This window comes from Acipenser ruthenus, chromosome 43 (genome assembly GCF_902713425.1).
Source record: "Acipenser ruthenus chromosome 43, fAciRut3.2 maternal haplotype, whole genome shotgun sequence".
In the NCBI taxonomy this organism is placed as follows: domain Eukaryota; kingdom Metazoa; phylum Chordata; class Actinopteri; order Acipenseriformes; family Acipenseridae; genus Acipenser; species Acipenser ruthenus.
Window position 1 is genome coordinate 8,365,661 of NC_081231.1, and position 14,080 is coordinate 8,379,740.

The 14,080-nt window shown below is 47.5% G+C and overlaps 1 protein-coding gene across 1 annotated transcript; it reads right to left on the bottom strand.

Moving 5' to 3' along the window:
* Positions 1-31: 31 nt before the first annotated feature.
* On the bottom strand, positions 32-13,598 carry LOC117414436 (high affinity immunoglobulin epsilon receptor subunit alpha-like). The gene is made up of 3 exons (XM_059011991.1): positions 13,283-13,598; positions 12,172-12,439; positions 32-266 (listed from the first exon to the last, which is right to left on the bottom strand). Exons 1-3 carry the CDS (start codon positions 13,596-13,598, stop codon positions 32-34), a joined length of 819 nt encoding a protein of 272 aa, XP_058867974.1.
* Positions 13,599-14,080: the final 482 nt, after the last annotated feature.

Sequence of the window (14,080 nt, forward strand, 5' to 3'; positions counted from 1 at the left end):
CGACCCGGTTCCCTGTCACATATCTTCCCCCTCAGAACGGCACCACCGGTCCGTTCGATAACTCCGACTGGTTCCTCTTCCGTTTTGGGGGGGGGGGGGGGCTCAGTGCGTGGATTGCTGTCGTCCCCGGCGCCATCTCTAAAGGGACTGAGACACGGCGACAGGAGACCCGACTTGCGTGGACAGGGCGACCGGAGTGCAGGCTGGTGACCGGGCGGCTGCAGCTGCCGGCAGAGGTGAGAGCCTTGGCGACAGTGTAGCGATGTCTGGTTCACCAGGGGGTGCGAAACAGGAGTCTGGGCGAACAACCGTGCCTGCTGATGCTGCGACCTGGGACCCAGGCCCAGCGATGGGAGGTCCAGACACCAAGGTCGGGTGTCTGGGAGCACGGGTCAAGGGCTCTTACCCACAGGCGCCGGACTGTTGCCCAGGGGTGGTGGTTGGGGCTATGGTAGAGGCAGTCTCCTCCTCACTGGCGATTAGGGCAGTAGCTCCTCCTTTAGCCCTCCGGACGGCAGTTACTCCTTTATGGAACGGCAGCTGCTCCTCTCTCGGATGTCAGCTCCTTCACTTGACCGCAACTCCTCCAGCAGCTCTCCGGACGGCAGCCACTCCTTTGGCCGAGGAAGGCAGCCCTTGCCTCTCCACACGCCTCGTCCACGTCTCCAGCTGCTCCCTCAGCAACGCCTCCGGTGACTGCTGATCGTCAGCTGGTTCTGCCTGTGCCTATCCTGCCTTGACTCAGCAGGACCAGTGACGCCCACTTCTGACACCATATGTAACAGGGTGCAGTGTTACATGTGTGGATAGTCACTGGAAAATACTGACAGACACACAGCATTGGTGTTGATACGCCGCTCCGGTGCGCAGATTTAATTTTAACACCAAACTGACACTAGGGTACCAGCGATGGTAGACCTAGTGTCACATTTAATAAAGCAAGAAAAACAAAGAAACAAAAGCTAAAAATAAAAGTTTGCCACACAAAATGACGAGCGCTAGTCCCACTAAAAGGAACGTCCCGCTCCAGGAACCTACTACTCTACGGTAACCCTCTCTATACTGTTTTGGGATCCACATCCCCTAAGCTGACCTACTTCTGTTGTGTTGTTTCCGAAGTCCCGTCTCCCAGCGACTCCGGGGCGTTCTGACGGTCCTGGCTGGGCAATCGTCTTCACAGGCCCAGTCTTGCAGTTAAAGGGCTCTGTGGTAGTAGTTCCCGCAGAGCGGACACTTCCCTCCTGGATGTAAACAAACTCTCTCTCACTCAGCGCCTGTCTGTACAGCAATGGCCTTGCAGCAGCCCTGAGCTGTAGCACAGCAGCTATTTGAGCTCCGCGCAGCATCCCCAGGCACGCCCCCCAGCCAATCCAGACCTCCTGATCACTTTAGCTCAGGACGAGCCTGCCACTCAACTGGTTGCTTAGCAACACGTCTCCAACTGCGCGTCGCAGCTGATTTTCTACAGGCACACACTTGCGCAGGAACCAGCGACCCAGTTCCCTGTCACAGATACAGTAAAAAAAACAATGCCTAATACATTAAATACAGTGGAAAAACAATGCCTAATACATTAAATACAAGGCTAGGATGAATTCTAAAACATTGTGGATGCGTATGTGTGACAAAGTGGCTAAGTGGATACAGGTGCAGGAGTGATGCAGTGCGTTAATAAAGCAGACAGAGATTGTGTAACAGGGGAGATCTGTACTGACTATCTGGCACATGCGTGGTACTGTAGGTAGAGGGCAGCAGACTCGTAGGATCCTCCTGTCAGTCATGGCGATGACACGGAGAGGTGGGGAAGAGGGTGTGTGGGCTTTCCCTCTCTCTGAGTGGCTGAGAGGCGGGCCCTGGCCACCCCAGTGTATAGGAAGAACTGAGTGTAGGACAGAGACCAGTTCTGACCAGCTTAGCGGCAGTGGGTGCACTGCATAAGCAGCACTTTTGTTTGTAGTTTTATTACTGTGTTTTATTTTCCCTTTTTCTTTCGCCTTCTATTTTCATTATTATTTTCGAGCACTTGTATGTGCACTGAACGGTATACTATTGGTAACCCCGTGGTCCCGTTTTACTGTCAACAGTATTCAGGCCACGGACAACAGCGCCCTCTGGGGGCTAAAATAAATAAAAAAAAGAAAAAGAAAAGAAATAAACCTGTGTGGTGTTTGCAAATATAATCTTCTGTCTCCCGTGTCAGTGAATACCCCCACCCTTCCACACGTGGTGTCAGAGTGGGATTCACTGCCCAACGAAAGCAGTGCAATAGCCAAGGGAGTCAGAATGGACCCGCAGCAATTCGCCGCAATGATCGACCTCCTGCGCCAAACCCTGACTGAGATAGGGCAGGGGAGTGCAAGAGCTGCTGCGCCCAACCCAATGCTACAGCGGCCTACAAAGACTGTTCCATTCCCTCAGTCACTCCAGCAGTCGGGTTTTGTGATTCCTGTGTCAGTGGATGATACACAAACCCAGGCTCTCTTAGATTCAGGGTGTAGTCAGTCCCTGATACAAGAGAGCTTAATCTCACCAGGGCATAAGCAAATAACGGGGCAGGTGCATATAAAATGTATTCATGGAGATGTGCGCACTTATCCCAAAATGTATGTAAATCTGAAAATTGGCCAGCAAGTGACGCAAGTGCAATTGGGTTCGTGTCCTCGGTTGCCAGTACCTGTGGTTCTGGGATGGAACTGCGAGCAGTTTAAAGATTGGTTGGCTGCTGTTATGGCCCCGTCCTCCTTATTGGCTAAGAAAGAGGAAGTAATTGGTGAGATTTTTCCCTTTCGTGACCTGGACAGCTATTGCCATAGATTTAGACCCCACAAAACTAGACGGGAATGCCGGGCCGCTAAGAATGAGGGCTGGCAATGGAGGGAGTCCGAGAAGTTTCAGGTGGGGGTCTGGCTCAGCTGCCTCCGCTCAGGACCGACCTGATCCCGAGTTGGAAGCCATGGGAGCTGATTTTTTAGCTCGTTCCCATGACTTCCGACTCGAGCAAGGGCGTGACGACGTGCTGGGCAGGATCTTTGACCAAGCAGCGGTGATTAATGGTCGTGTGGTCGAGCCCAGACGCGCCGCCACGTACCCTCACTTTGAAATTAATCGAGACCTGTTGTACCGTGTTGAAAAATTACTCCAGACAGGGGAAGTGCCTCACCAGTTGCTCATTCTTCAGCCTTTTAAGGAGGATTTGTTGCAGCTTCATCACGCTATTCCCCTGTCTGGTCATTTGGGAAGGGACAAGACCAAAGCTAGGCTCGTGACACGGTTCTATTGGGTGGGGCTGGATGGTGACGTTAGGCGGTTTTGCAAACGCTGTGGGGAATGTCAGAAAGCTAGCCCTAGAGCCGTCCCACGAGCGCCACTGGTGCCATTGCCCCTAGTGGAAGCTCCGTTTGAGCGTATTGGAGTAGATATAGTGGGACCGCTAGAAAGGGGTGCAGCGGGATATACACACCTATTGGTCATTTTGGATTATGCTACGCGTTATCCAGAGGCCATTCCCCTCGGACCTGCGTCTGCTAAATCTGTTGCCAACGAGCTCGTGAAGGTTTTCTCCCGGGTGGGGATCCCCAAGGAAATACTGACCGACCAAGGCACCCAACTTTATGTCCCGGCTAATCCGCGGAACATGTAAACTTTTGGGGATTAAGACCATTAGGACCTCGGTTTTTCACCCCCAGACTGATGGTCTTGTGGAGAGTTTTAATAAGGCCCTCAAAAACATGTTGCGCAGATTTATTAACAGTGACGTGCGCTACTAGGACCAGCTGATTCCTCCCCTTCTCTTTGCTATCAGAGAGGTACCTCAGGCTTCTACTGGGTTTTCACCATTCGAGCTGCTGTATGGGCAGAGATCCCAGGGGGTGCTCGATCTGGTCAGAGAGATGTGGGAGGAGCAGCAGGACAATTCAACCAATACTGTCCGGTATGTGTTGGACCTGCGCAAACGTCTTGTGTCTGTGGGAAAATGGGCGCATGACAATTTGCAACAGGCTCTGCACAGACCAGAGACCCAATATAATAGGAGGGCCCAGTTGTGCACATTTCAGCCGGGGGATTAGGTGCTTCTATTGTTACCCAGCTCTGAGTCCAAACTTCTGGCGAAGTGGCAAGGACTGTTTGAGGTTACACGCCAGGTTGGGACGGTAGATTATGAGATCTGCCAACCGGAGCGACGGACAGAAAAGCACATTTATCATGTAAACCTGTTGAAGCCTTGGTTGCAACAGGAGGCTTTGTTAGTGGCGCAAGCAGATGACGTCACAGACCTGGGACCTGATCTTTCTGTGTTGGCGAAACAAGGGTCGGTACAGATTGCAGATAATCTGACACCAACCCAGAAATGTCAGGCTCGGGCGCTGGTGGTGGAGTTTCCTGATGTGTTTTCTCCCGTCCCGGGGCAGACTCGAGTAGCCCACCATCACATTGAGACTGAGCCGGGGGCGCTAGTTCACCAGAGGCCGTACCGCATACCTGAGCGCAAAAGGCAGGTAGTAAAGGCGGAGATTGACGAGATGCTCAGACTTTTTCATTAACTCACCTGACTTCAGGTGAGTTAATGAAAAATCGAAGTTTGATGCTTATCCCATGCCCCGGGTAGATGAGTTGCTGGAGCGTCTTGGCACGGCTCATTTTATGACGACACTGGATTTAACGAAGGGGTACTGGCAGATACCCCTGACCCCGGAATCCAGAGAGAGGACGGCGTTTTCGACTCCCTTCGGGTTGTACCAATTTAGGACCATGCCCTTTGGGTTGCACAGAGCACCAGCCACTTTCCAGCGGATGATGGATCGCATTTTGCAGCCCCATCAGCAGTACGCTGCTGCTTACATAGATGACGTGGTTATCCACAGTGAGGATTGGCCGAGTCATCTGTGTAAGGTAGCGGCGGTATTGCAATCCTTGCGGGATGCTGGGCTCACTGCTAACCCAAAGAAATGTGCCATTGTGAAGAGTGAGTCGGAGTATTTGGGGTATCGAGTAGGGAGCGGCCAGATCAGACCGCTGATTGCTAAGGTGAAAGCCTTGGCTGACTGGCTGGTCCCTACGACCAAAACCCAGGTGCGCTCTTTCTTGGGACTAGCGGAATATTATAGGAAGTTCATCCCGAGCTTCACCACGCTCGCTGCTCCTTTGACAGACCTCACCAGGAAGGCTGCCCCAAATACGGTTCAGTCGACTGAGCCATGCCAGAGAGCCTTTCTCGCTCTGAAGCGAAGGCTGTGTAGCAAGCTAGTGCTATGCAGTCCTGATTTTAGTAGGAGGTTCACCCTGCAGACGGATGCATCAGAGGCAGGTCTCAGGGCAGTGTTTTTTCAGGAGGTGTGGGGAAGCGAGCACCCGGTCCTGTATATCAGCAGGAAGCTCCTTCCCCGCGAGAAAAATTATAGTACCATCGAGAAGGAGTGTCTTGCAGTAAAATGGGCAGTCGAGTCACTCCTGTACTACCTCCTGGGGCGACCCTGATTACAGACATTGCCCCCTTAGCATGGCTTCACCGGATGAAGGATAACAATGCCAGAATCATGCGGTGATACTTGGCCCTGCAGCCCTATGCCTTCAGGGTAGTCCACCGAGCGGGGAAACTGCATCAAAACACAGATTTTTTCTCTTGGGAAGGCATTGGGTTGTAGGATTTTCGAATAGACCAGGGTGCCATTCTGCGGGGGAGGATGTGTAACAGGGGAGATCTGTACTGACTATCTGGCACATGCGTATTACTGCAGGTAGAGGGCAGCAGTCTCGTAGGATCCTCCTGTCGGTCATGGCGATGACACGGAGAGGTGGGGAAGAGGGTATGTGGGCAGAAGACGCCAGAGTGAAACAAGGATCAGGCGAGCCCGGCTGAGGGAAACAGCCTTCCTTAAAAATAATTTACAAAGTAAAAGAAATAATTACGTACCCGATGGGATGTGTGTAGGTATACGGGGAACCCTGGCCACCCCAGTGTATAGGAACAACTGAGTGTAGGACGGAGGCCCGTTCTGACCAGCTTAGCGGCAGTGGGGGCACTGCGTAAGCAGCACTTTTGTTTGTAGTTTTATTACTGTGTTTTATTTTCCACCTGTGCAGTGTTTGCAAATATAATCTTCTGTCTCCCATGTCAGTGAATACCCCCACCCTTCCACACGTGGTGTTAGAGTGGGATTCACTGGCACTGCCCAACCCAAGCAGTGCAATAGCCTTCCACAGATGGTTATAATCCAGTTTGGAAAAGGTTTTATTGTTGTTTTTATATCCAGGTCTGGTGACCAAACAATAATCAACAATGTGTAGTGCACGGAGTAAATAACAACTGGGTTGCAGTCCCAAATAATAAACACGAATATCCACCCCACAATACACCAACATGGTCACCAGTCCTGGGTGCGTGCAGTAGTGCTCGTGGTGGGTGATACAAGTTTATTAGTGACAGTAATGCAGTGCTGTTCCGGGTTTGGTGCTTGCCCTTGGCGACAGCTACAGAACGTGTTCGCCGTCTAATAATCACAAACAAGACAATTATAGACAAACAAACAAAACACTCACGATGGGGGCTCCCGAGTGGAGCATTCAAAAAGCATTCACGTAGAGTGCAGAATGCGCCCTATAGTCTGGACGTCGTCGATTCGAGTCCAGGCTATTCCTTTGCTGACCGAGGATGGGAGCTCCCAGGGGGCGGCGCACAATTGGCCGAACGCTGCCTGGGGGGAGGGAGGGTTAGCTCTGCCAGGGTGTCCTCGGCTCACCATGCACCAGCGACCCCTGTAGTCTGGCCGGGCGCCTGCGGGCTTGCCTGTAAGCTGCCCACAGCTGTGTTGTCCTCCGACGCTGTAGCTGTGGGTGGCTGCATGGTGAGTCTGCAGTGTGAAAAAAAGCGGTCGGCTGATGGCACGCTTCTAGCTGGCCGACTTCCCTTGAACCCTGGGAAAGAACTGTCAGGCCAGACCACCCAGGGAACTCTGTCCTCGCTGCTTAGCACCCTCACAGGTCGGGAGGGAGATTTACTACCAAGAATAATTGTATTTCTGTCACATATCCCACCACTCAAATCAGCTGAATCTACCTTTCCCATTACTCCCCCCTCATGGGAAAAATAATCCACATTTTGGTGGTCTTTCCCCGCACGGTGTACCATGTGATACATGAAGGGCTTCAATGCCAGATACCACCGAGTTATCCGGGCATTGCTGTCCTTCATTGTGCTTAACCACTTGAGTGGGGCGTGGTCTATGACCAGATCAAATGAGTGTCCCAGCAGGTAATATTGTAAAGAGTGAGTAGCCCATTTTATGGCCAAACACTCCTTTTCGACCATGGAGTAGTTGCGTTCCCGAGGAAGCATCTTTTTACTCAGATACAGTATCGGGTGTTCTACTCCGTCTACCTTTTGGGACAAGAGAGCACCCAAACCCACATCCGACGCATCGGTGTGGAGGATGAATCTTTTGGTGAAATCAGGTGTGATAAGGGTGGGGGTCTTGTAAAGTTTACGCTTAATAGTATCAAACTACTCTACTCTGAGAAAGGATCCTTCAGGCGGTCCAGAAGCCTTTAAACTAGAAAGGAAGGGGGGAGAAAACAAAAAAACAGAAGGGAGACCACATCAAAACAAGGGCAACAACTCAGGTAAGATAACTATTAAATGTATTTATCTTAATGCTAGAAGTCTCAGAAACAAAATGTTAGAACTTGAAGCTACTGCACTAACAAGTAACTACGATGTGATAGGTGTTACAGAAACTTGGTTGTCTGAGAGTGATGGAGACGAATATAATATTAGTGGGTACACACTATATAGGAAAGACAGGCAGGACAGAAGAGGCGGAGGGGTAGCGCTATACATAAGAAATAGTCTTGAAGCCCAGGTGTTAAATCAGGACAAAGAAAACAATGCAGAATCAATATGGGTCAGAATAATGGACACAAATTCAAAGGGCATAATAATAGGAGCATGCTATAGACCGCCAAATTCAGACGCTGAGCAAAATAATCTGTTGTACAATGACATTCGAAATGCATGTAGAAAAGGAGAAGCCATACTAATGGGGGTGTAACAGGGGGAGACCTGTGCTGACTCTTCTGATGTGTTCTGCAAGGAGAGGGCAGCAGCCCGTCAATATCCGCCTGTCAGTCATGGCAGTGACACGGAGAGGTGGGAGAGTGGGTGTGCGGAATTTCCTTCTCTCCGAGTGGCTGAAAGGGTCTTGGGGAGAATTGGGTCTTGGGGAGAATTGCTGGCCCTATAAGTTAACATTCTGCTGTTCCCTCAGGTCTACCCTCTGAGACGTAAACGGTGTGCAGAAGCGCTGGAGAAAAACTGCGGGGACGGAAATCCCAACAAGAAAAAAAATAAATAAATAAAAGAATTAGCGGTAGCGGGGGAAAACTTTGGGCAGCCCCAGTAAAGAGTGTATAGCAGGCTGAGGGAGCCGCTAGTGTAGGACGGAGACCCGGGCCGTGCGGGTAGCGACGGTTGGGGTGAAGCTGCCGAGCACAGCACCTTTTATTTGTAGTTTTGTTTACTGTGATTTATTTTCCCTGTTCCTTTCGCCTTTTGATTATTGTTTTGTTTGCAACACTGTATCCTGTACCGCCCCTGGTATAGTTGTGGCTCTGTTGCTACCATAGTTGGTACGGCAGACCGCAGACAACAGCGCCCTCTGCGGGCTGAAAAGAAATTTAGCTCCCATAATAAAACTGGGCACCTGTGCGGTGTTCCTAAATTACTTCTCTGTGTCCTGTGTGTCAGTGAATTACCCACCACCCTTCCACAGGGGGATTTCAACTTCCCCTGTATAAAATGGGAAAACCCGATGGGGGGCATGACGGACGAAATTGAAATGGTGGAAATGACAAATGACTGCTTCCTAACACAATTTGTCAAGGCACCGACTAGAGTGGAGGCATGCCTTGACTTAGTCTTTTCAAATGAAGAAGACAGAATAACTAAAACAGAGGTCAGAGAGCCATTGGCAAACTCAGACCACAACATGGTCTCATTTGAAATATTTTTTAAAACCCCAAAAGTAATGACTAAAGCTAAGGTTTACAATTTTAGAAAAGCAAACTACGAAGGTATGAAACAAAGACTAATAGAAGTAGATTGGAGTAAAATAGAGAAAACATCCACAGAAAAAAGGATGGCTGTTTTTTAAAAATGTAGTACTAGAGGCACAAAACAATTACATCCCAAAAGTAGACAAATCTAAATCTAAAACAAAATGGCCAAAATGGTTTAATAGATCAATTAAAAAAATATTCAGCGAAAAAAGGCACTTTACAGAGCATTTAAAAGGGACCAAAAACAAAGTACACAGAAAGAGTACTTGGAACTGCAAACACAAGTCAAAAAGGAAGTTAGAAAGGCCAAGAGAGAGATAGAAATCAATATTGCTAAGGGGGCTAAAACCAATTCCAAAATGTTTTTCCAATATTATAACAGCAAGAGAACATTCAAAGAGGAGGTTAAATGTCTAAGAGACACAAATGGCAAAATCATAGATGAAGAAAAAAAAAACAAATATATTAAATGATTACTTTTCACAGGTTTTTACAAAGGATGACACGGACAACATGCCCCACATGTTGACCTGTTCCTATCCAATTTTAAATAACTTTAGCATAACAGAGGCAGAAGTGTTAAAGGGACTAGGAGCTCTTAAAATAAACAAATCCCCTGGGCCGGATGAGATCCTCCCAATAGTACTCAAAGAAATGAAAGAAGTTATTTACAAACCGCTAACCAAGATCATGCAACAGTCTCTTGACACAGGGGTTGTACCGACAGACTGGAAAATAGCAAACGTAATACCGATCCACAAAAAGGGAGACAAAACCGAACCAGGTAACTACAGACCAATAAGCCTGACTTCTATTATATATAAACTTATGGAAACTATAATAAGATCCAAAATGGAAAATTACCTATATGGTAACAATATCCTGGGAGACAGCCAGCATGGTTTTAGGAAAGGGAGATCGTGTCTAACTAACCTACTTGACTTTTTTGAGGATGCAACATTGAAAATGGATAACTGCAAAGCATACGACATAGTCTATTTAGATTTCCAGAAAGCTTTTGACAAAGTCCCACATAAAAGATTAATTCTCAAACTGAACGCAGTAGGGATTCAAGGAAATGCATGCACATGGATTAGGGAGTGGTTAACAGGTAGAAAACAGAAAGTACTGATTAGAGGAGAAACTTCAAAATGGAGTGAGGTAACCAGTGGTGTACCACAGGGATCAGTATTAGGTCCTCTGCTATTCCTAATCTACATTAATGATTTAGACTCTGGTATAGTAAGCAAACTCGTTAAATTTGCAGACGACACAAAAATAGGAGGAGTGGCAAACACTGTTGAAGCAGCAAAGGTCATTCAAAATGATCTAGATAGCATTCAGAATTGGGCAGACACATGGCAAATTAAATTTAATAGAGAAAAGTGTAAAGTATTGCATGCGGGCAATAAAAATGTGCATTATAAATATCATATGGGAGATAGTGAAATTGAAGAAGGGAACTATGAAAAAGACCTAGGAGTTTATGTTGACTCAGAAATGTCTTCATCCTAGACAATGTGGGGAAGCTATAAAAAAAGGCTAACAAGATGCTCGGATATATTGTGAGAAGTGTTGAATTTAAATCAAGGGAAGTAATGGTAAAACTCTACAATGCATTAGTAAGACCTCACCTAGAATATTGTGTTCAATTCTGGTCACCTCGTTACAAAAAGGATATTGCTGCTCTAGAAAGAGTGCAAAGAAGAGCAACCAGAATTATCCCAGGTTTAAAAGGCATGTCGTATGCAGACAGGCTAAAAGAATTGAATCTATCCAGTCTTGAACAAAGAAGACACACGGCGATCTGATTCAAACATTCAAAATCCTAAAAGGTATAGACAATGTCAACCCGGGGGACTTCTTTGACTTGAAAAAAGAAAAAAGGACCAGGGGTCATAAATGGAGATTAGATAAAGGGGCATTCAGAACAGAAAATAGGAGGCACTTTTTTACACAGAGAATTGTGAGGGTCTGGAAGCAACTCCCCAGTAATGTTGTTGAAGCTGACACCCTGGGATCCTTCAAGAAGCTGCATGATGAGATTCTGGGATCAATAAGCTACTAACAACCAAACGAGCAAGATGGGCTGAATGGCCTCCTCTCGTTTGTAAACTTTCTTATGTTCTTATGTTCAAACGGCCCCTGACACTCAACTGAACACTTAATTAAATTTGGTGCACTCTTTTTGGTGAGGTCTAGTAAAGGGTTAACCACGGTGGCATACTCGGGGATAAAGCGGCGGTAATAACCGGCTAATCCCAGTAGTGACCTCACCTGAGTCTTGGTTTTGGGGATCGCCACGTCGACCAAAGCCTGGATTTTGGTGACAACGGGTCTCACCCTTCCATTTCCTATTAAATCTTTTTTTTCGTGTATTACTGTAATAAAACTCAAATGTGGTGTTTCAACTGCAAACCCTCTGTCTCTCTCATCTCTCAGCAACACCCATACAGTAACAGAACAGCCCTGTTACACTTACATATTTAGTATCTGTGTCTCTCTCATTCTGTACAATTTATGAAACAGAATTTCTTGGGTACTCTGTTTAAAATTGTATTTTTAAATCTGCAATCTGCAATATTAAAAATAAAATTGCAGATTTAAAAAAAAAGTTCATGAAACAGAATACAAAATAATCCAATCTGTACACCCCTGTCTAGGGAGGACCTGATTAAATGGTAATGCACATTTCTGTTACTACCATAAGCAATTAAATATTTTTTGGAGAAGGCTTGATCATGACAAGCATTCAGTGTATCTTTGGTGTGGCCTCTTTCTGCTTTATTACAGCTTCTACACTACTCAGAATATGAGAGTTACTCAGACCAGGAAGAGCTTTCATATCAGAAAACTTTGCTAGGACCCGTTTCTTCAGCACATGAGTTGTGTTGAGAACATTAACACAGCTGGAATAGACTCCAGTGTGAATGTATCTGTGAGACATTACAGAGAGAGAGAAGAGGGTGAGCTCTCTCTCTCTCTCTCTCTCTCTCTCTCTCTCTCTCTCTCTCTCTCTCTCTCTCTCTCTCTCTCTCTCTCTCTCTCTCTCTCTCTCTCTCTCTCTCTCTCTCTCTCTCTCTCTCTCTCTCTCAATAAAACTGAGCTGTTAAAACTTACCTACCTCTCACTGACACCCGCACCTCTGCAGAGTCATCAGAGTAAGGGGAGGAGTCCCACCTCCACTCCGCTCTGCACTTGTAGGACCCCTCGTCACTCTTTGAAACATGATCCACACTCAGCTCTGTGCCAGCCTGGGACTGTAACACTTCATTTTCTTTATAAAAGTCAACCCTGGTCGCTGTATAATCCCAGACACGACACCTCAGAGTCAGAGAGTCTCCCTCAATCACAGGCTGGGGGGGAGTCTGCAGGATCACCCATTGATCTGAAAAGACAGAAAGAGTTCAGATCAGCAGGGCTGAGAGACGGGTCAGGATTGAGGAGTCTGCAGGATCACCCATTGATCTGAAAAGACAGAAAGAGTTCAGATCAGCAGGGCTGAGAGACGGGTCAGGATTGAGGAGTCTGCAGTTTTACACACAAACTTGTTTGTAATGCTTTTTTATCTCATCATGTTATAATTTATGATTCCCTATTATGAGCTGTTCATCTTACTACAGGGTGGAGAAAACTATTTTTCCAAAGTGGAGAAACCACTTGATTTACATTATCTAAGGCTCTTTGAAACCCAAAGGAAAATCAAATCCTGTAACAGGGTCTTGTCACTTTGTAGGAGCTCATATGGAATTTTTCAAACACACGGTCTGAAAATGTTGTTTCTGTAAAACAAAGTGTTAGATATCCCAACACGTGGGATCTGGATAACTGCAGACAAAAAGACAATTCAGCTCTCAAGTGCTGAGGGTGGGGTGTGTGTGTGTGGGGGGGGGGGGGTGGGGGGGCATGTGTGTCTGTGTCTGTGTCTCCCCAAGCTGCAGGCAGTTGCTCTCTCCACTCCGCGCAGTGTGTGTGTCAGGGGGATATTCTCAATTTGTGCTAGTTCTAGGTTTGCTATTCATCACTTGAAGCCTATTTCAATATGCCCATGTGCCCAGCTGGTACTTGTAAACAGCAATGTGAGCAGCAACAATTGATACTGACTGGAGATCCAGAGACAGCTTTACTCAAATCAGCAAGCCGATCAGTAGCTTACAATACCCTCTCAGCCAATCCGAGTGCAGGATTATTCAACAGTGTCTGAACATGACCTATAATGTAAATGACTTACTGGACACAGTTAGGTTGACAGCATTACTGCGCTCCTGTCCTGATGCAGACTCACACCAGTACTCTCCACTGTGGGAATTCTGAGCGTTACTGATTGTGCAGCTGTCCCCATATCTCCTGCTGTATTGATCACTGCACCCTGCCTCTTCACGTCCATCTCTGTACTGTTTAAACCTCCAGCCAGCAGAGCCCCCCTCCACCTCACAGCCTAGGGTGACTGTCTCTCCTCTGAATATCTGTGCCCAGGCAGGCTGCAGGGTCAGGACAGCCTTGGGATAGCCCTCTAAAACAGAGAACAGGATAGGATTAGGACACATTCCCCTACAATCAGTTAGGAGAGAGATTCCAGCCCCCAGCAGCATCTTTGCAGTGATACAGTAGGAATAACAGCAGTGTGACCCATTGCAGGCTCTACTTGTGATACAGTAGGAATAGTAGCAGTGTGACCCTGCAGGCTCTACTTGTGATACAGTAGGAATAGCAGCAGTGTGACCCATTGCAGGCTCTACTTGTGATACAGTAGGAATAGCAGCAGAGTGACCCATTGCAGGCTCTACTTGTGATACAGTAGGAATAGCAGCAGTGTGACCCATTGCTGGCTCTACTTGTGATACAGTAGGAATAGCAGCAGTGTGACCCATTGAAGGCTCTACTTGTGATACAGTAGGAATAGCAGCAGTGTGACCCATTGCTGGCTCTACTTGTGATACAGTAGGAATAGCAGCAGTGTGACCCATTGCAGGCTCTACTTGTGTGTTTTGAGCGAAAGGAATTCATGAGGAATCTCTCTCAATATGAT

Bases quoted from the DNA above. Each gene is read 5' to 3' on its own strand.
- LOC117414436 (XM_059011991.1), bottom strand. From the start codon at position 13,598: ATGTGTCCTAATCCTATCCTGTTCTCTGTTTTAGAGGGCTATCCCAAG. The intron at 12,440-13,282 runs GTAAGTCATTTA...CTGTCTTTTCAG, and splicing joins TGTCAACCTAACTGTGTCCA to ATCAATGGGTGATCCTGCAG. The intron at 267-12,171 runs GTAAGTTTTAAC...CTGGTGAACCAG, and splicing joins CGGGTGTCAGTGAGAGGTAG to ACATCGCTACACTGTCGCCA.